Source organism: Petaurus breviceps, unplaced genomic scaffold, assembly GCF_028583685.1.
Source record: "Petaurus breviceps papuanus isolate PSGF00001 unplaced genomic scaffold, PetGlider_PUasm1.0 90515, whole genome shotgun sequence".
NCBI lineage: Eukaryota > Metazoa > Chordata > Mammalia > Diprotodontia > Petauridae > Petaurus > Petaurus breviceps.
In genome coordinates this window covers 516748-540306 of record NW_027187269.1, presented here as the reverse complement: position 1 = coordinate 540306, position 23559 = coordinate 516748, and the positions used below count along the sequence as shown (strand labels likewise).

Sequence of the window (23559 nt, the reverse complement as noted above, 5' to 3'; positions counted from 1 at the left end):
TTTAGAAGACATTTTAAATCTCTAGTGGGATTTTGAAAGGCCTATTCTATGGGAAAATATGAAGGACAGTGAAATAGTCTGAGTAATGGGTTATACTAGCCCATACTCACCCCACTTCTGGTCAATTTTCTCTTACTCCTTTTTGGCCCTTGTTTGTCTAATCTTTTTGCTAGATTTGTGTTTTTTTAGGCTGAGTATCAACCGTTGCCTGAAGTCGTTACCCATCACCCCTTGGACCTGGCATCGGCCAAATTCCGGACTTTGGCTATGGACCCCCACCCCTTGAATGATGATACCCTGATAGGCAGGGAAAGCTCTTCGCCCCTCCCCAGCGGGAAGTAGCTCGGGAGGCTGAGATCATCGTCCTGTGCCCCCAAATGATTTCGGGTGTCATCTGTTTAAGGGGGGAATGATGGGGTACCTGGGGTCTAGGTCAATTTGTGAAACCAGTCTGTGAAATTGTAACTGCAATTTGTATTGTAAAATTGTTATCTGTAAAATTCCTTTCCCAACCTCCGACTCTGCCCCTTCCCCCTACCCCACATTACACCCTTCAACCCCTTTTGTTCTTACTTAATCTCTTGATTAAGTAATCAAGGCCAGGGCTGGCCCACACCCTCCTTTATCCTTGCCTTTTGTCTCCTTAACCACCTAGCCCAAGTCTTATCTAAACTGTCTATTCACATGCTCCCCTTGGTCAGCTCTGACCTTTGTCTATGCTTTGAGGCCCCCTCTCCTTACTTTTATTCAGGTGAGGGTGGGCGAGAGCATGCAAATTTGCCTAGACAGAAAAGAGCCCCCATACTTGTACCTCTGCTTTTAGGACTTGGTATTGCCGGGTCCACTGCAGTAGGGACCACGGCTTTGGTTAAAGGTAGTGAGAATTTCTTATCTCAGCAAGAGCAAATTGATGCCATAATGGAAATGGGTCTCATGGGGTGCCAATGGCACACAACCGGTCTTTGTGTGACCTCTGCCCCGTACCAAAGATATTCTAGGGCAGCTAATCTGTCCTATACTCTGGGTTCATTTTTAAACGGGACATGGAATAAGCAGTTTACACTGAAGTTAAATGAATTAAGACATGCTATAGTTGTATTGAATTCTACCACCATATCTGGTCCCCAGTTATCAGCATGGACTGAGTGGTTCCAAAACATTACCCAATAGTTTGCCTCTTGGGGAGGTTTGGGGGCGTCAAGTATGGTGTTACTCTTGACCATAGGGTTGCTTGTCTGGTACCTCTGCCGATTGCAGAGAAGACAACAAGGATATATGTTGCTCACACAAAAGGCCATTATGGCCATTGAGGAAGGAGCAGACCCTCAAGTATGGCTGGCTTCCATGGAAGACATGTAACGCCCTTGAAGTAAGACGGGATCCGTTCTATGACGGGCAACCTCTCCTGACCCGGCCGCCTAAGACAGGGCCCGAGGGCGTTGGGTTACCGAGGACGGGTAAGGTTCAGGGATCAGGAGATGACCCAAGCCAGAACATCCCGCATTCCCCTACTGCCGCCAGGGTCTGCTAAATTCAGGTTATTGCAACTGCACTGCTTAAGGCTGTACCGGACAAGCGTCCTGATTAAACAAAAAGGGGGAGATGTTGGGGGCCAGGAAGTAATGGTATATGGGCTAGTGCCTGCTTGCTTGATGTATGACCTTAAAAGGTAATGAATAGAGCTGTAGAAGATGATTGGCTATGTGTACCTATAAGTTGCCCTGATGCGGAAGTTCAGGGCAGTCTCGATGTAGCTGAGCCTGAATAAACAACTCCTGCAAACCTCGGGTGCTCTGTCTGGTAATTCCTCCTAGGAGGCCGGTGACGACCGAAGACTTACTATGGGTAAGTGAGAGGACGGGATATCAATACAAGTCTGTCTACATGGAAAAGCACAAAATTGGAAATTAACCAAAATGAGAATTTGTGCACAAAAATTTATTTGCAAAGCATATGGTTAAAAGACATCTTGGACTATTTAAATACCTTCAGTATACTCCAATAAGATCATTTGTGGTTCTGACAAAACATTTTAAGGCAGCATTACAAAGAGCCACTTGTATGTCTTTCTTTGTTTTTATGGGGTGGTTTGAAAGATAGTTTAAGCTGTCAAGAATTTTGGTAATTCAAAAAGTCACAGTGCAAACTTCTGGAATTTTCTTCATAATACAATGTACCCCAGGGGTGGCTAGGTGGCACAGTGACTAGAGCACCGGCCCTGGAGTCAGGTGTACCTGAGTTCAAATCCGGCCTCAGAAATTTAACACTTACTAGCCATGTGACCTTGGGCAAGTCATTTAACCCCAATCACCCTGCCCTGCCCCCTGCAAAAAGCAATAAAATAAAATAAAATGTACCCCATCAGAAGCAAAAAAAAAAAATTGTTTTTAGATACACAATATAACAAGCATATACTATGTGCAGGGTACTGTGATAAGCACTGGAAAAAAATACAAAGTCAATATATGTCTCTACACCCAGGGTGAGAAGGATAAGATACTCAAATAGACATAACATATAATAGTACTATATCCCACAAGTGCATTAAAATTAATAAAAATGAGAGTCAATGGTAGAGAGATTACAAGAAGACAAGTATACTAACACTACTGATGGAGTTGTGAATTAGACCACTTTAGAAATCAACTGAAAACTTACATGAAGTCACTGGACTGTTCTGTATCTCTAGACTCACCGATCCCATTACTACATATATACATATACATACACATATACAAAAAAGAAACATCTAGCAAATAAAATTCATAGATTTTCTCTTTGTGGTAGCAAATACCTGGAAACAAAAGGGATGCCCATTAACTGTGAGATGCCTGACCTATGGTATATGTAAGTAAGGCAAAACAAGAAATGATGAATATCATGGAAAATTTCAGTGAAACATGGAAGGACTTCTAGAAATTGATGCAGAGTTAAGCAAGCAGAACCAAAAGACCAATGATTTCAACAACTACAATAATATAAGAAATAGCAGCCGCAGCAGTAGACATCATCACCATCATCAGTGATACTGTGATGAATTGTAATGAACAATCTCAGGACTAGAACTGACAGGGAAACAAACTTTCTTCTTTTAAGAAAAGAAGCAAGAACTATGGGTATAGGACCTAGCTATGTCACTTGACTATATCTAAATGTGGGCAATTTTTTTCTACATAAAGTGGGAGAGAGTTAAGTAAAATTACAGAGTCATAAAAAAAAAAGAAAAAGCTATTTTTGAAAAATAAGTTCATTTGAGAGTTACAAAACAGTGCAAGCTGAAGGGTATCAGGAAAAGTTATCTAGATGAGGTTGCATTTAAGCTGCCATTTAAAGACTGGGCAAAAGGAATCCACAGGTGAAGAACAAGAGATAGGACATTCTAACTAGAGGAAATTCTGAGCATATTGAAAGGAAGTTTACTATAAAGTCACTGAAAAATCTGGAAGAATGACCTGAAAGTCAGTAGATGACAGCAAGGATCTGGAGAGTGGACAAATAAATTACAAAAACCTTTGAAGAGAAAAGGCCAGAGAAAGATAACAGCAGATAAACAATCTAAAGGCAGCAGTGGTAAATAAAAAAGTATTCTCTCTCTTCCTCACAAACCTGTGAACCTAGAGTGATTACAGCAGAAGAGAAATAGGAGGAGAAAGCCAGGTTTCCTTTAAAGCAAGGAGGTAGAAGAAATGCTGTTTGAAAGGTACAATGAAGTAAGAAGCAATTTTATAAAAAAGCAGTAATTACAAAGGGTATTAAAGCAGTATATGCCAGGTAATGGGGAGCCCGCTTTGGTGTAAGCCATTAATTACAACAGTAATTATTTCTTCCATCATGCTACTGGTATATATAACACTACAGTAAAATATTAAGTGATATACTTAAAACTACTACTATTCTCTGAATAGTTAATTAGCTCAAATCTTTAGCAAGACACACAAGAAAAATGTCACTCACCGTTTCTGAAGGGAAAAACGGTGCTGGTAAATTCTGACTTCGTAGCAAAATGCTTTCTATCACAAACGCTATGTGTTCTGCTTCAAGAATGTCACCAGGATAAATAAAAGGAGAAACAAGAAGTAGAGCCCACTTATTTAAGTCATCAATGGACTAGGATGAAAGAGGAGAAAAAAAGGAAAAGAAGTTAGATATTACTGCAATATTTCTATTATCATTATTCCAACAGTACAGTTCCAGGCGGTTTGAGTTACAGGCATTCCTCAGAAATATTGCGGGTTCAGTTCCATAACACTGCAATAAAGCAAATATCACAATAAAGTTAAGTCATACAAATTTTTTTGGCTTCCTAGTGCATATAAAAGTCACATTTACATTATACTGTAGTCTATTAGGTGTACAACACTATTAAGTATGCAACAGTCTACAAAAACATATCTTAATTTAAAAATACTTTGTTGCTAAAAAATGCTAACCATTGTCTAAGGTTTTAGCAAGTCATAATCTTTTTGCTGATGGAAGGCCTTGCCTCAATGATGATAGCTGCTGACTAATCAGGGTGGTGGTTACTGAAGGCTAGGGTGGCTATGGCAATTTCTTAAAATGAAACAATAAAGTTTGCCACATTATTTGCCTCTTCTTTTCACAAAAGATTTCTCTGTAGCATTCAAAGCTATTTGATAGCATTTTACCCTCCGTAGAACTTTTTCCAAAATTAAAGTTAAACCTCTCAAACCCTGCCGCTGCTTTATCAACTAATTTTACTTAATATTCTTCAATATTGTTGTGTCTCAGGGAATAGGCAGGTCCAAGGAGAGGGAGAGACTGGAATGGTCAGTCACAGGGGCAGTCAGAATACACACAACATTTATTAAGCTCACCATCTAACATGGGTGAAGTTCATGGTGCCCCACAATGATTACAATAGTAACATCAAAGATCACTGATCACAGATCACCATATAACAATAATGAAAAAGTCTGAAATATTGCAAGAATTACCAAAATGTGACCCAGAGACATGATGTGAGTATGTGCTGTTGGGAAAATGGCCCCGATAGATCTGCTCAACACAGGGTTGCCACAAACTTTCAATTTGCACAAAAAAACACAGTATCTGCAAAGTACAAAAAAGCAAAGTACAACAAAATGAGGAATGCCTATACAAGAAAAAAGAAAAAATTAGCCACTTGAATAAATATGGATAATGCAATTCAACAAATGTCTATCAAATGCCTACTATGTGCCAAGACCTATGCTGGGTGCTAGGGCTAAAACAAAAAACAAAAAAACAAGAAAAAGAAAAAGAAACAACCCCTGCCCTCAAGGAATGGAATGGGCACCTTCCATTTAAGAAAGTACCAATTTTGCATATGCCACTCTTTAAATATGCCAATTTAAATAGTTACAAGATCCCTTTTTAATTGCATATTTAGTTATTTGTGCTTAAGCAAAATGACCTAAAATTTTATTTTCATCCAAACCCCCCTTCTCATTTGAAATATCAAAACATCTAATAACGATAATCACTGTGCATATTTATGAAAGGGCAGATGCAGCTAGAGAAAATAATAAACCACGCTGACTAGAACCACCTCAAATGTAAGTTATCTAATATCAACTGGGCCCTCACTGCAGCAAGAAAATCATTCTATACCTCCCTAATCAATTTGCTATTTTTGATTACATTAAATTGAAAAGTTTCTGTACAAATAAAGCCAATGTAACCAAAATTAAGAGGGAAGTGGAAAATTAGGAAAGAATTTTTACAATCAGTGTCTCTGATAAAGGCCTCATTTCTAAAATATACAGAGAATTGGATCAAATCTATCAGAATATAAGTCATTCCCCAATTGACAAATGGTCAAAGGATATGAACAGGCAGTTTTCAGAGGATGAAATTAAAGATATCTATAAACATATGAAAAAATGCTCGAAATCACTATTGATTAGAGAAATGCAAATCAAAACAACTCTGAGGTACCACATCTCACCAGTCAGATTGGCTAAGATGACAAAACAGGAAAATGATAAATGCTGGAGAGGATGTGAAAAAATTGGAACACTAATGCATTGCTAGTGGAGTTGTAAACTGATCCAACCATTCTGGAGAGCAATCTGGAACTATGCCCAAAGGGCTATAGATAAGTGCATACCCTTTGACCCAGCAATACCACTTCTAGGGCTGTATCCCAAAGAGATCATAGAAGTGGGAGAACCCATATGTACAAAAATATTTATAGTAACTTTTTTTGTGGTGGCAAAGAACTGGAAATCAAGGGGATGCTCATCAATTGGGGAATGGCTGAGAAAGTTGTGGTATATGCATGTAATGGAATACTACTGTGCTACAAGAAATGAGGAGCAGATGGACTTCATAACAACCTGGAGAGATTTATATGAACTGATGTTGAGTGAGAAGAGCAGAACCAGGAGAAATTTGTACACAATTACAGATACAATGTACGTGTGACAACTAACTTTGATAGACTGGGCTCCTCTCAGCAATATAAGGTTATTAGACAACTCCAAAAGACTCTTGATGGAGATATCCACACCCAGAGAAAGAGCTACAGAGTCTGAATGCAGATTAAAGCAAACTACTTGCTCTCTTTTCCTTGTTTTGTTTTGATTCCTCTTTCCCATTGTTCATTCCACTGGTTATAATCCTTTACAACCTGACTAAAGTTTAATATGAAGGTATTTGTAGATCCTATATTTGATCACAGGCTGCCACGGATGGGAGGAGGAGAGGTAGGGAGAGAAAACTTGAAACTCAAAGGATTGTAGAACTGAATGTTGTAAACTAAAAGTAAATAAATAAAATAATTTTTAAAAACTGCTGCAGTCAGTAGCAACTAACCAGTCAGTACCAATGAAGTTACAGATCCTTTGTGGTTCACTCCATTCCCACACTTTGGAATGTATTTCAAAAGTATAACATTGGGACAACATATTTCAGTCAAGACTGAATTGTGCTTCTAAAATTATGTTTAAGTTTTTTACAGTCTTGTTGAAAATCAACTTTTTTGGTGTTTTTTGTACATAGATTGACACAGATAGAATATTTAATATGTATTTAGTGCCAGGCACTATGCAAATATGTTTGCTTCCTTGGATACAATGTTGGTACCAAAAAGATGGGCATTTCATTTCACAAGAACCCTGGGGTCATTAAAAGAACTCTGGGGGCAGTTTGGTAGCACAGTGAATACAGCACCAACCCTGGAATCAGGAGAACCTGAGTTCAAATCTGGCCTCGGTCACCTGGCATACTTACTAGCTGTGTGACCTTGGGCAAGTCACTTAATCCCAATTGCCTTGCCTTCCCCCCTCCAAAAAGTTAAAATTAAAATTTTAAAAAATAAGTAAAAGAACTCTGCAGTTTCCTAAAGACAATCCTGATCTGTTCTCTTCTTATTCAACTCAAGGTCTAATTCACTGTCCACGTGTACTATCTGTTCCAGATATACACAATGATGGACAAACTCTATAGCGTCCTTCCAAATGCATATTGTAATATGGGCAATAGACATTCTTCAACCACTTGGTCTTTCCTATGTACATGATCAGATTGAACTCCGAGTGATTACAGCTCACTTCTAGCAGATTCTGCAATACTCTACAGTTTGATGTAATCTGTACAATGTTATCAACAAACAGGAATATCTAATGCACCTCACCATCCACAGGAAGTTCCTTTTCAGTTTTGGACTCTGAACTAGATCTCCTTTACCACAGTGGGAGACCTGGTCTCCAAATAACCAAAAATTAATTCACATAGAGAGCAATGGAAAAGCATATGGAAGGTGTGATATATACAACCAATAAGGAGCTCCAAAGGACAGGAATAAAATATGTCCTGAGGCAATCCTATGATAGAAAGAAAAGATGGGCTTATTTTTTGGTGAGGGTAAGGAATGACAAGTAGTCACCTTCAATGGTACCTTCAAAACATCAGGAGATACTAACAAAGTCTTTCAACACATTGAGTGATGAACTTAGGCAAGAACAAGGGTCAAGAGTCATGGAGGAAGGACAGACACAGGAGGACTATAATCTTTATCATTGGAGAGGATTTCTAGTTCCACAGTTCATAGACTATTAATACACTGTAATGTAATGCCAAGGAAAGGCAACTTCCTAAGGTTCAGAATACCAGCATAGGTACTCTCCATTTTATTCAGCGACAAACCAAGAACAGAGAAGATCAAAACATGACATCATTCCAAATACAGCATTTACTAAGCATGATTAAATAATCTCCAAGTACTACCCAGGACCTTCCAATCATTCAATCAATTACAAAGTCTTGGTTCTAAATACTTCTCCACCCCTAGGCTATACCTTAATTTAATCCACCACAAAGTCCCTCTTCTCAAATGGAGATTAGTTTCCAAACATAAGGTCAAAAGTTCCCCACCCCTGGATCACAATTGAATCTACCCCAGAGTTACATCAAGTTTAAACACAGCACTTAATACCCAAATGGAGGTCTTTTCTTCATCTTGACATGAGGCAAGTTCTCAGCAATCTTAGTTCCTGGGGAGACAAGGCTTAGCAAGGCCACAAGATACATTGCCAGTCCCTTCATGAATTCATCCTCTGTCTGTAGAACAGTCCTAGAACCCCTGAACACATTAGCAAAGCCCTCTCCCAGGATTTCTGTAAACATACAACAAGAAAATCCTTCTTCAGGGCTTCTGAACCAACAGAAAGGTTCCCAGACCCCTGCAACAACAGCACTGTCCTTCACCAGTGGACAGTATTCACTCTGTCTGCAGGACAGTCTCCAGACCCCTGCAACAACAGCACTGTCCTTCACCAGTGGACAGTATTCACTCTCTGTCTGCAGGACAGTCTCAGGGCTTCTTAGCCAACAGCCAGGTTCCAGGACTTCTTCAACAAAAGGACTGTCTTTCACCAGTGGACAAATCTGGCAAAACAACATCAAAACAGACATACAAAGTACCAGCAAAACAGCCATGTCTCCTCAGTCCTTGGCAGCTCCGGGGGCAGGTCTCAAAAGTCCAGGGCAATTCAAAGTAGCCCTCAGCAATCCTTCTCAGTCTCTCTCTCTGCCTCCACGAGGTGCTGCTTCCAAAAAGGTCTTCTGCCTCTCTCTTGTCTCTCCAAATCTATGTCACCAGCTCCTCCCAGTTCAGGACTTTCTTTTCACATCAACAAGTCCATCCCACAGGTGGGATTAACAAGCTCTGGTTTTTAACACAATCAATTTGAAAACCAAGCCCAATACAGGGGAATCTCCACATTCCATTACTATCACATACACGTAAAATAAACCTTTTCCTAAGGTACAAGGCCTACTGAGTACACGCAGACCCAGATCTGAAGACATAGCTGCAGTGTAAGTCTCAATGTACAACCTATATGTGGTGTACTAGAGGGTGCTTATAGTGATGGAAGTCTACTGCTTCCACTATGTTGTTTGCCCCTTCATTTGGAAGAGGATCAGTGACATCACAGGGTAATGTCTTGCCTTGTGTCTGTACCACCTAGCTGCCCCTTAGGGCCAACTATGTTGGCTTTAACTGAACAGCCAAACTAAGAAGAATTTTAAAAAAATGTACTCCAAATCAGTCCAGGTAGTACTAATTTATCTATCTTGTTAAAAATTATTGAATCCATACTAAAAATCCAACAAATTTCTGATAATGGGTACATTTTTTCTATTTAGTTAAAGTAGAAGTAACTTGATATTTGTGCCTCTCAAGTGATGTTTTATGGGTAATAAGACCATGTGTGATTTTTCCAAACCATTTAACATCTTCCTTTCTTGCAGACACTTGATAATTGATCTCTCTCAATGTTCTTCAAATTGTGTCACCAACAAAGATTTCTTCTGTGTGTATCTGGTCTGGTTCATTTGTTCTTTCCTTCTTCTTTAATGTCAATTCTACTTCCTTTTATGGAGCACCTAAGATCACATGATACAGAACTGGGAAGGAACCTCAGATATCATCTAATTTCACCATTTTACAAATCAGGAAACTAAGACCGATGAGCTGGAATTTGAACAGAGGACTTCTGACTCCAAATCTAAAACTGTTTCCACTATACCACACTGCTGCTCTCTAATGTGAAGAATCCAAAATGTGGTGATTCTATAGTCATGGATGATGAAAATAGCTTGTTACAGATATATTGCATCCTCCCTATGCCTACTTTTGCATTAAAGTCATCTAAAATCAATGTGCTAGTTGACTTATTTTCAAGGATCCCATTAAGTTCTCCAAGGAATTTCTATTTTCATGCCGTGCAATAAATGTTAATATATTAAGTCTCAATTGTCTTTCTTACTGTCTTTTTGTTTTTGCTGATCATAAGCAGTACAAAGCAAGGTTATAAAATGTTCCAGAAAATTACATTTCTTCTTACCTATGACTCTATGAAATCAACTCCACCAACGTTTCTATTTGTGTATCTACAAAGAATGTATTGTATGAACCTTGCATTTAACTACAACTTCTTGAGCAATTCAGTTTCATTTACAATGAAAATGTTACTATATATAGATACACACATATATATGTTTAACTCACATTTAGCATACCAGCAGCTAAATTAATATTTCAATTTGGTTTAAAACCGTAATTCTTAAGTACCCTCAGGCTCATTTTCTGTCAGGAAAAAATAACAGAGAAGAGGATCATTTAGTACTGAGTGTCATTCTGTATCTTTCTTTGTTCCAAGAGATTACAGTCAATGAATTTGTCACCTAGTAGCTAACAAATTAGAAATGAGCTTTTTCGGGGGGGACGGACACAGGTAAGAGCTGAGTATGAGCACCGGCAGTCGGGATGACTTGGGAATCCCGGCTCTGATATTTAGCACCACACCCAGAAATGTTAGGCTAGCCTTGTCCTCCAACAGTACATCTCAAGGATAGTGCGTGAAGCCTTTACAGATCTACAGAAAATGCCAGAACCTGTGCTCCACTGGGCACAACTTTCCAAAAAGTAGAGTCAAGTCCGTATCACAATCAGGCATTGGAGGAAGGTTAGGGAGGAGGTTTGCATTTCAAAAAGTCATAGACATCTAGTTCATCCCTTCTCATTTTATAGATGAAACTGAAGGCCACAGAAATTAAGTAACTTATCCAAAGTCACAAAGGTTGGCTTTTGACTTCAGGTACTCTAACTTCAGTGCTCTTTCTAATGAGCCACACTGCTCCATTTTCATGTTATTCAACACTAACTTTTTCATGTAGCATTTTACACATATCATGATCCTTAATCAAATGAAAATAGTTTGTAAACATTTCCAATTCCAATCCCAAACAGTACCGGGCATAACAGAGTAAAATTTCTTTTGAAGTCAAAACATATAAACCGTACAAATGTTTTTACAACTAGATAATAGCTGTAATTAATAATCTACAACTGAAAAACTAGAAATATTTCAAGGTCACACAGCTGGCCAGTAAATGGCATTATACAGTCCGGGTCTTCTAAGTGCAAGTACATGCTATTTCCACGACTCCAGACTTTCACATCCTTATGAACACAGAGCCCTAACAAATTCTGTTTATTTTCAGTGGTAGCAAATGTCTATGATTCACATAAACATAAAATATAAACGCTAGGGAAAATATGGTCAAAGGTCATGTTACAGAATCACCCTCCCACAAATCGATAATAAAAACTCTCACTTTGTTTTATGTATCATTTTACAAGTTTGCAAAAGCTTTACACATAATTTGTACCTCACTCACAATACTGTGTGATAGGTATTATATTATAGGTATTAATATTATGGGTAATAATATAATAGGTATAGGTAATATAATATTATTATATTATAGGTATTATCATCCCCATTTTCCAGATGAAAAAACAGAGGCTCGAAGATTTGCTCACGACCACACAGCTGGTCAATATAGGAGACACATTGGAATTCAAGCTTGTCCAAGTCCTTCACTATACCATTCTTGATAATGGGAAGCTAAGCAAAGCCAATCTGTCTTCGTGTACACTCACCCCCAACCCCAATTCCACACAACCAAAAGAATATGAAACTACCTGGGTCTCGTCAATGAAGAAGACTCGGTTTCCCATCCTTAAGCAGATACTGTCCTCAATGACCCCCGGACCCCCCGGGCTGGGCCTCGGCTGCTCCAGCTGAAGCTTGCTGCCCCCGCCGCTGTGGCAGAAGGTGAAGGAGCAGCGGGAGCGGTGCAGCCTGCGAACGGTGCGGCGGATAATACGCGCGGGCCGCGCCCCCCAGCGCGCCCACAGGTACAGGTAACACAAAGTTATCAGCATGCCCCGAAGCGCCGGCGGCCCCTCTCGGACCCCGCCCCAGACTGCCGGCTCTTTTTCCGCCTCTCCGCCCCTCCACACCCCAGCTGGGTCCCGCCTTTCTCCAGCACCCGAAGCGTCTAGAGCTCCATGCTCGGTGAACTCCCCCTTGCCCCTACCACTCAAAAGCCTCAGAGACACGCGAGGAGGGAGCAACGAGACTTCCGAAGCCTCCCCACGACTCCTCGCCTTCCCCGCCAAGGTCCCCGCCCCTGTCCCCACTTTCTGACCGCAGCCAGCCGACTAATCACTCACCCGGAGCTGGGGGTCCCACATCCCATTCCCCCCTCCCAGGCACAACCTCTCTACCACTTCCTACCCGGCCCCTCCTCCTGCTCTGGTTGGCTCTGCTGAAAGAGAAAGCGAGAGCCTGATTGGACCGCCCCGGGAGTGACTAGATAGGCCACGCCCCCTCCCTCCTCCCCTCGCTTGGAGGAGGAGCCCAGGCAAGTTTGAGGCTGCGGCAGGCCCCTAGCGGGGTCGTGCGTGTTTCTGTTCCCCTCCTTCCTCCCTGTTCTTTTTTTTTTTTATATATACAAAATTGCCTATCTGATTCACCAGACTTACCTGTGGGCCGTTTTTCCCTTAACCAAATCATAAAAACATAGATCTCTAAAAAAAAAAAAAAATATATATATATATATATATATATGTACTTAGTCCGTTAAATTTTCCCACTTACATGTTAAAAAAATTACATTTTTACTTGGTAAAGAAAATTTTACATTCCTTTTTAAATTTTGAATAACAAATTATCTCCCTCCATCCATTAAGAAGGCAAGCAATAAGATATCTATTACACATGTGAAATCATGGAAAACATTTCCATATTAGCCATGTTGCAAAAAAAAAACAAAAGTAAAGAAAGTTTTACCAAAAGTATGAATTGCCTATCTACATCACCCGACTTAACTCTGTGGGTTATTTCCGTTAGCCAAATGATAGACGCATAGGTTTTTAAAATATATTTTATCTATTTCATTAATATTTCCCAATTACATGTAAAAAATTTACATTAATTTTTAAAAATTTTCAGTTCCAAATTCTCTCCCTCCCACCTCTCTTCCACCCAGTGAGAAGGTAAGCAACATCATACTCGTTATAAATACAAAGTCATGCAAAACATTTCCATATTAGCCATGTTGCAAAAGAAAATACACAGCAAAAAAGGTGTTTTTTTAAGTATGAGAAGCATAGATTTTAAGTGTTGGAAAGTATTTTAGTGAATACCTTATCTGTCTTAACCCCCTCATTCTAGAGTTGAAGATCCAACCTAAAAAAACATCCTCAAATTTTTCTGCACAATCCAAATAATGTTGTCCCCCAGATCATTCTCCCTTCTTTCCCAAGGATGGAAAGAAGGAAATCAACGTTTATTAATCACCTACTATGTGACAGGCACTGTGCTTGGCACTTACAAACTTTATCTCCTTTGGGCCTCATAACAATTCTGGGAGGCAGGTGTTATGATTATCCCCCTTCTACAATTGAGGAAACTGGGACAGACTGAGGTAAAATAATTTGCCCAGGGTCACAAAGCTAGTCAACTCTGAAGTACAACTTTAAGCACCTAGCTCACATATTTCTTCTTCCCAAAACACTTCAGTTTCCTTCATTCCCATGACCTTCTTCACTCCAGTGAACCACGTATTGGAAAGTCATACATGATCTCAATGTTACCCACAAGTATTCTACTTCTTTGACAGAAACTCGTTGTTTCTACGTACTTCTCTGGTAGAAACTTTGAATGTTTCTCTGATCATAACGTTCTATCCATTCCACCTCTCCTTCTGCCTTACTTTTTCTAAATCTATTTTTTGCCCACACCAAGACCCTTATTTCCTCCTTCCTTCAGTATTTTGTCAGGTCATTAGACCTGCTCTGACTTCACTTTCCTCCCTTTCCAATCTTAAGCTATTAGCCATTTCAATTCTACACTGTACTCTGCTCTTGAATACCTCCTCTGTTATTCTGTTCATTGCTTGCCAAATCTCACCACTAAATTACCATCTGTCTTCTCACTGCTACCAGTACAACTCTTCCCCTGGGAAGGGGTCAGAGGACAAAGAGGTATCATAGTTGGGAAGTGCCTTGATGTCTGAAGGAAGACAAGAGGGAAGTGAAGTACCTACCAAACCATACAAAAAGTATCTACCTCCATAGAAGAAGGAAGGTAATCTCTCAGAGGCCTCTAATACAACAAAATTTTACTATTCCCTCTCTCCTCCATGAGGCTTGTAAAATGGGGCTGCTGGGTCAGTGAACAATAATCAGGTGTAGCACATGGTAACAGGACAGTGATGAGCATCATTGACCAGCAGGATATGTTGACATCTTCACTATAGCCCTGATGTTTCTGGTGCTGCTCCTATTAATGTCCTCAGCTCTTTACATTGAGAGGGCCATATGAACTGAAAAGATTTCTTGAATTGTTAAAATGCAGAAAACCCTCTCACCACATAGACCAGATCATTTAGGTCCAGGAATCAGTTCTTCCAAAGTGGGTGTGGGGAGAAAGGTGGCAAACCTTGGAATTTCTGGTCTTTGTTCTCCCATATTCTCCATCTTCCGTTCTACTTGGTTTCCACTCCACAGAACATTATGCCTCCCCCAGGATAAGCTGATTACCTGAAATCTCATCCTTATGCAGACTGACTCAGTATTTGAAACTCAACACCTTCTCAATTCCCTCAGTTGCCTCTCCTATCTAATTGGAGTGCTAAAGTCACAAATGCCTCCCAAAGCATTTCTAGAGGGTTCAGAATTTTCCAGGTAACCATTTCGTATCAGAGGTTCTACCTGATTTCAATTCCATGGAAATTCGTACCCCACTATAGATACCCTTTCGGACTCCATTTACACACACACACACACACACACACACACACACACACACACACGACTGTAAGTTCCTTGAGAGCAAGGACTGTTTTTCTTATTTGTATCCCTAGCCCTTGGCACAGTGCCTGGCAATAGTAGTGCTTAATAAATGTTTACAGAGTTGAAACGAAAGGTGCAACATGCTTTGAATTGTTTTTGTTATTGTCATATGTGTACTGCCCACGTAAGACAGATGTGTCCTCATGAATTCTCTAAATGCAGGTCATGGGGAAGATATTGATAGATATTCATGGAATCTTACTCACCCTTCTACAAAGACAATGATTGCTGCTTTAAATAGAGAAGGAGATGATTGGCCATGAGACTGGCCACTTTTTTCTTCAGTCTTTCAAAGGGGTGTTATAGATTATATATATTTTTACCTCTAAATTTTGCTGCCCTAGGTGCATAATTTTAGTTCAAGACAAAAAGTCACTTTCCTGGTTATCCCTTAAAGGAGGAAGGATTATCCCAAACTTAAACCTACAGACTTATTTCCTTCCTGCCAAATTTTGGCTGGGAAATCATAAATAGTGAGTAAATCAATTTTTCCAAGCAGATGGCAAACAAAAATCAGAGAAGTTATGTAGACTATGCCAGAAAATAAAGCTAATGGGCCTCTGGGAATGAGATATCTTGGCTCGAACCAGGGGAGAGGCCCCAGTCTCACACAAGAATAAATTTCCTTAAGTCTCTAGAAAGGCAAGATAGAAATCAGGGAAATGTTGAAGCTCAAGCTTCCTATACAGCTTCCTGTTGGGAGTTAATCCTGAAGAGAATCTGGCACATCAGATGTCTTCTGGAAGTATAAAAGTCTCTCTTCTCCCAAAAGTTCTCAGACCAACTCCAACTATTATGCAAGCAGGCCACCCTGAATTAGTTAGGTGGTACAGTGGATAGCATGTTTAACCTGGAGTCAGGAAGACCTGAGTTCAAATCCAACCTCAGACACTAGCTGTGTGACACTGGATAAATCACTTAATCTCTATTTGCTTTAGTCTCTTTCTCTATAAAATGGGGATAGCACCTACCTCTTAAGACTGTTGTGAGGATATTTAGATTGTGAGCTCCTTCAGAACAGGGTCTGTCTTTTGCCTTTTTGTGTATCCCCAGCATTTGGCACAGTACGCAGCACATGGTAAGCTCTTAATAAATTTCTCCTTATACCAATTGGAGGTCATATCAAAGCAGTTACATGGAAATCCTCCAAGCTCAAGGGAAACTTGGATTGTACCTTTGTTTCTATTTTTATTTTCCTTTTCCTCCTTTAGTGTGGCTTATATCTGGTGTTTCCCCAAGTTCAGGGTTGACTAGAAACAGCCCCAAAGTCATTTTAAGGACTTCTAGACTTGAAGAACCTTTACTAGTAAGGGATAGAGAATAATAAGAAAATTATCCTAACTCCTCAGTCCCCATGGAAGAAAAGGTAGTTTTTCCTTAGAAAAAATTGAAAACATCTAACCTCTCTGACTCAGTATACACACTTATAAAAATAGAGGATTGGACTAAATGACTTCTCAGAGTCATTCCAGCTAGTATACAGACAGGAGTAAAAAGAAAGTAAGAAAGGGGAGGTAGAAAGCAGGAGGCATTGGGGGCGGGGAAGGTAGGGTTAATCTTATGTTGTATAAAGTGGTTCTGCTCACTTCACTCAGCATCAATTCATACAAATCTTCCCAGGTTTCTCTGAAACTGACTCAGATCAATTGTTCATCTATTCCTCAATTGTATCCTCCCTTAATTTCCAGTTCTTTGCTAAAACAAGAGAGCTGTTATAAATATTTTTGTACTTATGATTGCTATAGGGAGCCACTGGAACTTATTGAATAAGCTAATTACATGGTCAGATCAGTCCTTTGGGAAGATTAATTTGACATGTGAGGTGAAACCTCAGAGTTGCTTTAATTTGTATTTCTCTATTAACGATCAAGGGTATAACCATCTCTGTGTGTAGCTACGGTGGAATGGAAAAGTAGGTCACAGGAAATTGGTAAGTTAAGGACCTGAGAAACTTGAGTGTATAAGGAAGCATCTAAATATGCTGAAGTCCCTCTAGTATGAAGGTTGGAATTATAGTGCAAAGACTGTGAGTCAGGAAGTAAATTCTCTTCATTTCTTAACTGGCTGCACTCCTTTGGTCTTCTCTGTCATCTGTCCCATCAACAGGAACCTCCTTAGGGATATAGAAAAATAAGTACATTAATGCATTGTTGGTGGAGTTCTGAACTGGCCCAACCAATTCTAGAGAACAATTTGGAACTGTGACCAAAAATCTATAAAACTATGCATATCCTCTGACTCAGCAATGCTAGTTACTAGGTCTGTATCCCAAAGATATTGAAGAAAAAGGAAAAGGAACTATTTGTACAAAAATTTTATAGCATCTCTTTCTCTGGTAGCAATGATTTGGAAATTGAGAGGATATCCCTCAATTGAGAAATGGCTGAACATGTTGTGGTATGTGATTGCAATGGAATACTATTGTGCTATAAGAAATGACACAAGACATGGTTTTAGAAAAACCTGAGGAGACTTATAAGAACTGATGCAAACTGGTGAGAACCAGAAAAACACTGTACACAGTAGAAGCAATATTATAATGATAATCACCTGTGAAATACTTAACTATTTTGATCAATACAATCATCCATAACAATTTCAAAAGATTCATTATGAAAAATGCTGTCTACTTCCAGAGGGAGAACTGATACAGTCTAGTAAAAGAGACTATTCAGATAAAATCTTAACATTGTTAAGAAGATTATAAAGCAGTTAGTAAGGTTGTGTCAATGCAGAACTCAATGAGGGTCTCCTCAATGCAGATGAAAAAAGGTGAGAGACAAATGGCATCAAATGGTTTAACACTAATTGGGAAGAACAGAATGGCTGTTATAGCATTTGACTTGCATACTTCCTATTCTGGAGATTCTCTTTACATCAGGTGTCATAGTGAACAGGAACACAGTATTATTAAACAAAAAACACAGATGTTCTTACAAGCAAGAAAACTGATTGAGGGGTGGAGCCAAGATGGTAGCATAGAAGCAGGAAAACTGGGGGGCGAAGTCAAGATGGTAGAGTAGAAGCAGGACCTCCCTGCTGCTCCGGCTTCTACCTTCCCCAATCCATGTAAAAAGGGGACTCTAAACAAACATTGGAGCTGCAGAACTCACAAAATGACACAGAGAAGCTAACTTCCAGCTGAGGCAGGAAATGGCCAGCGCAGCCCCAGGGCGGGCCTGACCAGCCGCCTGCCAGAGGGACTCCAGATCAGCAGCAGCTGTGGCCTTTTCCAGATTTATCAACACATACATTCGAAGGACAAAGTGAGAGCTCAGTGCAGTCTGGACTTTGGGACCCAGTAAGTGGGAGTGTGTAGCTTTTGCCCCTGGTGCAAGAAGCTGCTGAGACACCCGGCACAGCCAGCCAGTGCCACATGGCAGCTTCCACTCCTAGCCTGCAGAGTGTAGGGGGACCAAGCACCAGTCTGAGGGGTAATCGCTCTTGCTTTAACCTTCTTGGATCTGGATTGCAGTCTAGGGTGGAGATCCTGGGGTGTGTGTCCAGCTTGCCAGAGAGTGTGTTGGCCTCAGAGAGGGCACCCATCTAATATCTCCAGCAGCTGAGAAAACCCCAACGTTTGGGACAAAAGCTCCCTTGTCTGGTGGCAGAGTCCTACTGGGGCAAAAAGCCCAGGGGTCAAGTGACTAAGGGGCGACATGACCAGGCAAAGGAAACAAAGCAGACAGAAGATCCCAACATTAGACTCCTATTTTGAGGACAAAAAGGATCAAAGCATGGAACAGGAGGAAGACAGTGAAGTCAGAACTCCTGCACCAAAAGCTTCAAAGGAAAATACAAACTGGTTACAGGCCATAGAGGACCTTAAGAAGCAGATGAGAGAAGTGGAGGAAAAACTGGGAAGAGAAATGAGAAAAATGCAAGAAAATTATGAAATGAGAATCAACAGCCTGACTGAGGAAAATAAAACCTTAAAAAATAGACTGACTCAAATGGCAAAAGAGGCTCAAAAAGGCAATGATAAGAATGCCTTAAAAAGCCAAATTTGCCAGATGGAAAAAGAATCTCAAAAGCTCACTGAGGAGAATCATTGCTTCAGAATTAGACTGGAGCAAATGGAAGCTAATGACTTTATGAGAAATCAAGATGCTGTTAAACAGATCCAAACAAATGAAAGAATAGAAGGCAATGTGAAATATCTCATGGGAAAAACCACTGACCTTGAAAATAGATCCAGGAGAGATAATTTAAAAATTATTGGACTACCTGAAAGCCATGATCAAAGTAAGAACCTAGAAATCACCCTCCAGGAAGTTCTCAAAGAAAACTGCCCTGATGTTTTAGTACCAGAGGGCAAAATAGAGGTTGAAAGAATCTACCAATCACCTCCTGAAAAAGATCCCAAGAAGAAAATTCCTAGGAATATTATACCCAGGTTCTGGAATTCCAAGATTAAGGAGAGAATATTACAAGCAGCCAGGAAGAAACAATTTGAATATTGTGGAAACACAATCAGGATAACCCAGGATCTGGCAGCTTCTACACTGAGGGATCGAAGGGCTTGGAATATGATATTCTGGAGGGCAAAGGAGCTGGGATTAAAACCAAGAGTCACCTACCCAGCAAAACTGAGTATCATGTTTCAGGGGAAAATATGGTCATTCAGTGGAATAGAGGACTTTCAAGCATTCTTGCTGAAAAAACCAGAGTTGAATAGAAAATTTGACATTCAGATACAAGAAGCAAGAGAAGCATGAGAAGGTAAACAGGGAAAAGAAATCATAAGGAACTTCTCAAAAGTTGAACTATTAACATTCCTACATGGAAAAACAATAATTGTAACTTATGACACTTTTCTCAGTAGTTGAAGGGAATAGAAACACACACACACACACACATATGTGTGTGTGTGTATATGAGGGTATACGGGCATATGAATACATATGACAATGTGTGTATATGTATATGTTTACAGGTATACATAGGTAGAGGGCATAGGACCAATTTAACAGGAAGGGATGATACTTAAAAAGTGAAATTAAGAGGTGAGAGAGGAATATAATGAGAGGAGATGGGGAGAAAGAATGGGATAAACTATGTCATAGAGAAGAGGCAAGGGAAAATGGTTACAATGGAGGAGAAGAATAGGAAGGCAAAAGGGAATGGGTCAACCTTATTCCCATTGTATTTGGGTTGAGGAGGGAATGAAATACACACTAAATAGGGTATCTCACCCTCCAGGAGAGTAGTGGGGGAAGGGGATGAGAGGGGGGATGATGGAAGGGAGGGCAAGCTGGGGGGGAGGGAAGTTGGAAACACCCACTTTTGAAAAGGGACAGATGGGATCAAAGTAGAGAATAGAACAAGTAGGAGGTGGGATAGGAGGGAGGGAAATATAGTCAGTCGTTTACAATATATCTACTATGTTATTGTTTTGCATTAGCCACACATGTACAACCTATACTAAACTGTTTATCTTTCCAGTAAGGGTGGGTGACAAGGGAGGAAGGGAATGAATCTGGAATTCAAAATTTTAAAATCAAATACATACATATATATATATATATTATTATTATTAATACTATTTTACATGCAATTGGGAAATAAGATATACAGGCACTGGGGCATAGAGATCCACTGGAAAAGTCAAAAGGGGTATGGGAGAAAATATGGGAGAGAGCAGATTGGAGGAGGGGATATCTTGTGGGACTGCTATTTTGGGGCAGTGGGTAGGGGAAAAACGGGGAGAAAATGTGTAACTCAAAATCTGGTAGAAATGAATGATGTATATCACAAGTTAACAAAGCATTTGAAAAATTAACAAAAAAAAAAAAGCAGGAAAACTCTGTAACCTCCCCCCATAACCACCTCAAATACCTATAAAATATGACTCTAAACAAATTTTAGAGCTACAGAACCCACCGAGTGATAGAGAGAAACAAATCTCCCATTGAAGGCAGCCCAGCAGGTAGACAGGAAGGGTCCACTGCAGCATGCAGAGAGCCGAGCCCAGCCATGCAGGATCCCACGGTTTTAGTCCCAGGGTGGCCCTGACCAGCAGCTACAGCAGATTTCGGGAGAGTGGATCACCAGCAGCTGTGGAGGTTTCCAGAATCATCACAACAAAAATGCCAAAGACAAAGTAAAAGGTCAGTGTAGAACTCTGTTGGAACTTGGTGGGGACGGCGCAGTCCAGTTTCTGTCCCTGGAGTGAGAAGTGGCTGAGTAGCAGTGGCCCTAGAGTCGCCACCATGTGGCTGCCTCAGATCCTGGCCTGCAGATTGTAGGGGGACCAAGCAACTAGTCTGAGGGGTAATCACTCTTGCTTTAACCTGCTTGGATCTGGATTACTGTCTAGGGTGGAGGTCCTGGGGTGAGTGACCAGTTTGCCAGAACTTGTGGAGGTTTCAGAGAGGGCAGCCAATCAATAGCTCCAGCAGCTGAGAAAACCCCAGCGATTTTGAATAAAGCTCTCCTGTCTGGTGGCGGAGTCCTATTGTGGCAAAAAGCCCAAAAGTCAAGTAACTGAGTAGCATCATGAGCAAGCAAAGAAAACAAAGCAAGCACAGCAATCAAACCTTAGATTCCTATTTTGGGGACAATTCTCAGAGAGAGAACTAGGTGGCACAGTAGATACTATGCCAGGACTAGAGTCAGGAAGTCTGGCCTCAGACACTTAGTAGTCTGGGCAAATCACTTATCCTTGTTTGCTTCAGTTTTCTCATTTGTAAAATAAGCTGAAGGAAATGGCAAACCACTCCAGTATCTTTGCCAAGAAAACCCCAAATGGGATCATGAAGAATAATACACAACTGAAATGACTCAGCAATATATATATTTGATGTGACATGTTCTTGTCTTTAAAGAGATTCCAGATTACATCTAATTTTCTTAAAACTCTTTTAACAGATGGAAATCTGAATTCATGACAGATAAGATTATAAAGTAGTTTCCTGCATTATAAGGTAACTTGCGAAGAGTTTTTTTAGTGATCTCTAGTGTATTTACAGTAATTTTATTTCAGGAGCGTGGCTGCTGTGAGATACTTGTATTTGTTATAAAAAACTGAACACTGTTGTAGTAGGATGATATTCTTTATAAGCTGAATTATATTTGTTTTGTGAAACTTAAATAATGTCCCTTTTTATAAAAGGTGTCTATTGTAATTCCTTATTTTTCTGTATTTTCTGTACTGTGTTGCTGTTAATGTTTTTTTTAGGGGGAGAGAAAATCAGGGTTAAGTGACTTATCCAAAGTCACTGTATGAGGCTGGATTTGAATTGAGGTTCTTCTAACTCCAGGACTGGTGCTTTATCCACTGCACCACCTAGCTTTGCTGTTAATACTTTTAACAAATGTTTCTGTATGATGCTACCTAGTGTGAAGACATCTACAACTATCTGGTTGTCATCTTTCTTTCCTATAGAGCTTTAGACATAATAGTCAATAAATATTTAACTGAATGAAAGAATAATTTCAGTTAAAAACCCTAATTTAATGCCTTTTTACCAGTCCCCATCTTTCTTGGATGATCACCTTGTCTTCCTCAATATTTTCTCCTCTCTGCATTTCCATAACACACTGCTTTCTTCTAGCTTTCCATTTCCTCCTCTGTCTCCCTTCTAGGATCATCATTCGTGTCTCAGCCCCTATGTGTTGGTATATCCCAGGATTCAACAAATGCCATGGGTCCAATTATCAACTCTATGATGACTCCCAGATGTACATGTCAAGCTCTCATACCCCTCCTGAATTCTAGTCCTACACATTCAACCAACTGCTTGGTATCTTGACCTGTTTTCTCATAGACATTTCAAACTCAACGTCTAAAACAAAATTCATCATTCCTTCAAAACCCATTCATCCCCCTAACTTTCCTATTTCTGTCAAGGTCACTACCATTTTTCCAAAACAATACTCCTAAAACGTAAGCATTGCCTAGGATTATTTTTTAAAAAAACAAACCAGGGATCAAACAAAATACTAAAGTATAGCCCTTTACATTCATAGAAAAGAATAGCATTTTGGTTTTGTAGAAAAAAACCAGGGGTGGCCAGGTGGCACAGTGAGTAAGAGCACCGGCCCCAGAGTCGGGAGACCTGGGATCGGTTCCAGCCTCAGATACTTAACACCCACACAAAATAACTGGCTGTGTAACCTTGAGCAAGTTACTTAACCCCAATTGCTTTAAAAAAAAAAGAAAAAAAACTTTTTTTTTTTCAAATTAGTTTTGAGATTCTGATTGTATTCACTATTTAACATAAGGTTTCAGGTTACTACATAGGGTAGACCAGATAGAATGCTAGGACTGGAAGGATGAAGATCTGGGTGAAAATTTTGCTTCTTAAGGCTTACTAGTTATGTGACTGTGGGCAATTTACTTC

General features: G+C 40.0%; 2 protein-coding genes across 6 annotated transcripts in view; one reads left to right on the top strand and one right to left on the bottom strand.

The window, feature by feature from the left end:
• Positions 1-12617, bottom strand: part of HLCS (holocarboxylase synthetase) — a 255339-nt gene extending 242722 nt beyond the window's left edge. Inside the window, exons 1-3 of one of the 5 annotated variants that reach the window (XM_069062947.1) lie at positions 12530-12586; positions 11996-12155; positions 3955-4107 (exon numbers count right to left, since the gene is read on the bottom strand). In XM_069062947.1, coding sequence (XP_068919048.1) covers positions 3955-4107; positions 11996-12155; positions 12530-12555 — 339 coding nt within the window. In that variant the 5' untranslated portion in view covers positions 12556-12586. The other 4 variants (XM_069062949.1, XM_069062950.1, XM_069062951.1 and 1 more) reach the window with 4 other exon arrangements.
• ATP5PF (ATP synthase peripheral stalk subunit F6) overlaps positions 1-23559 on the top strand; it is a 393425-nt gene that overhangs the window by 272635 nt on the left and 97231 nt on the right. The gene's annotated exons all lie outside the window — the stretch shown is intronic.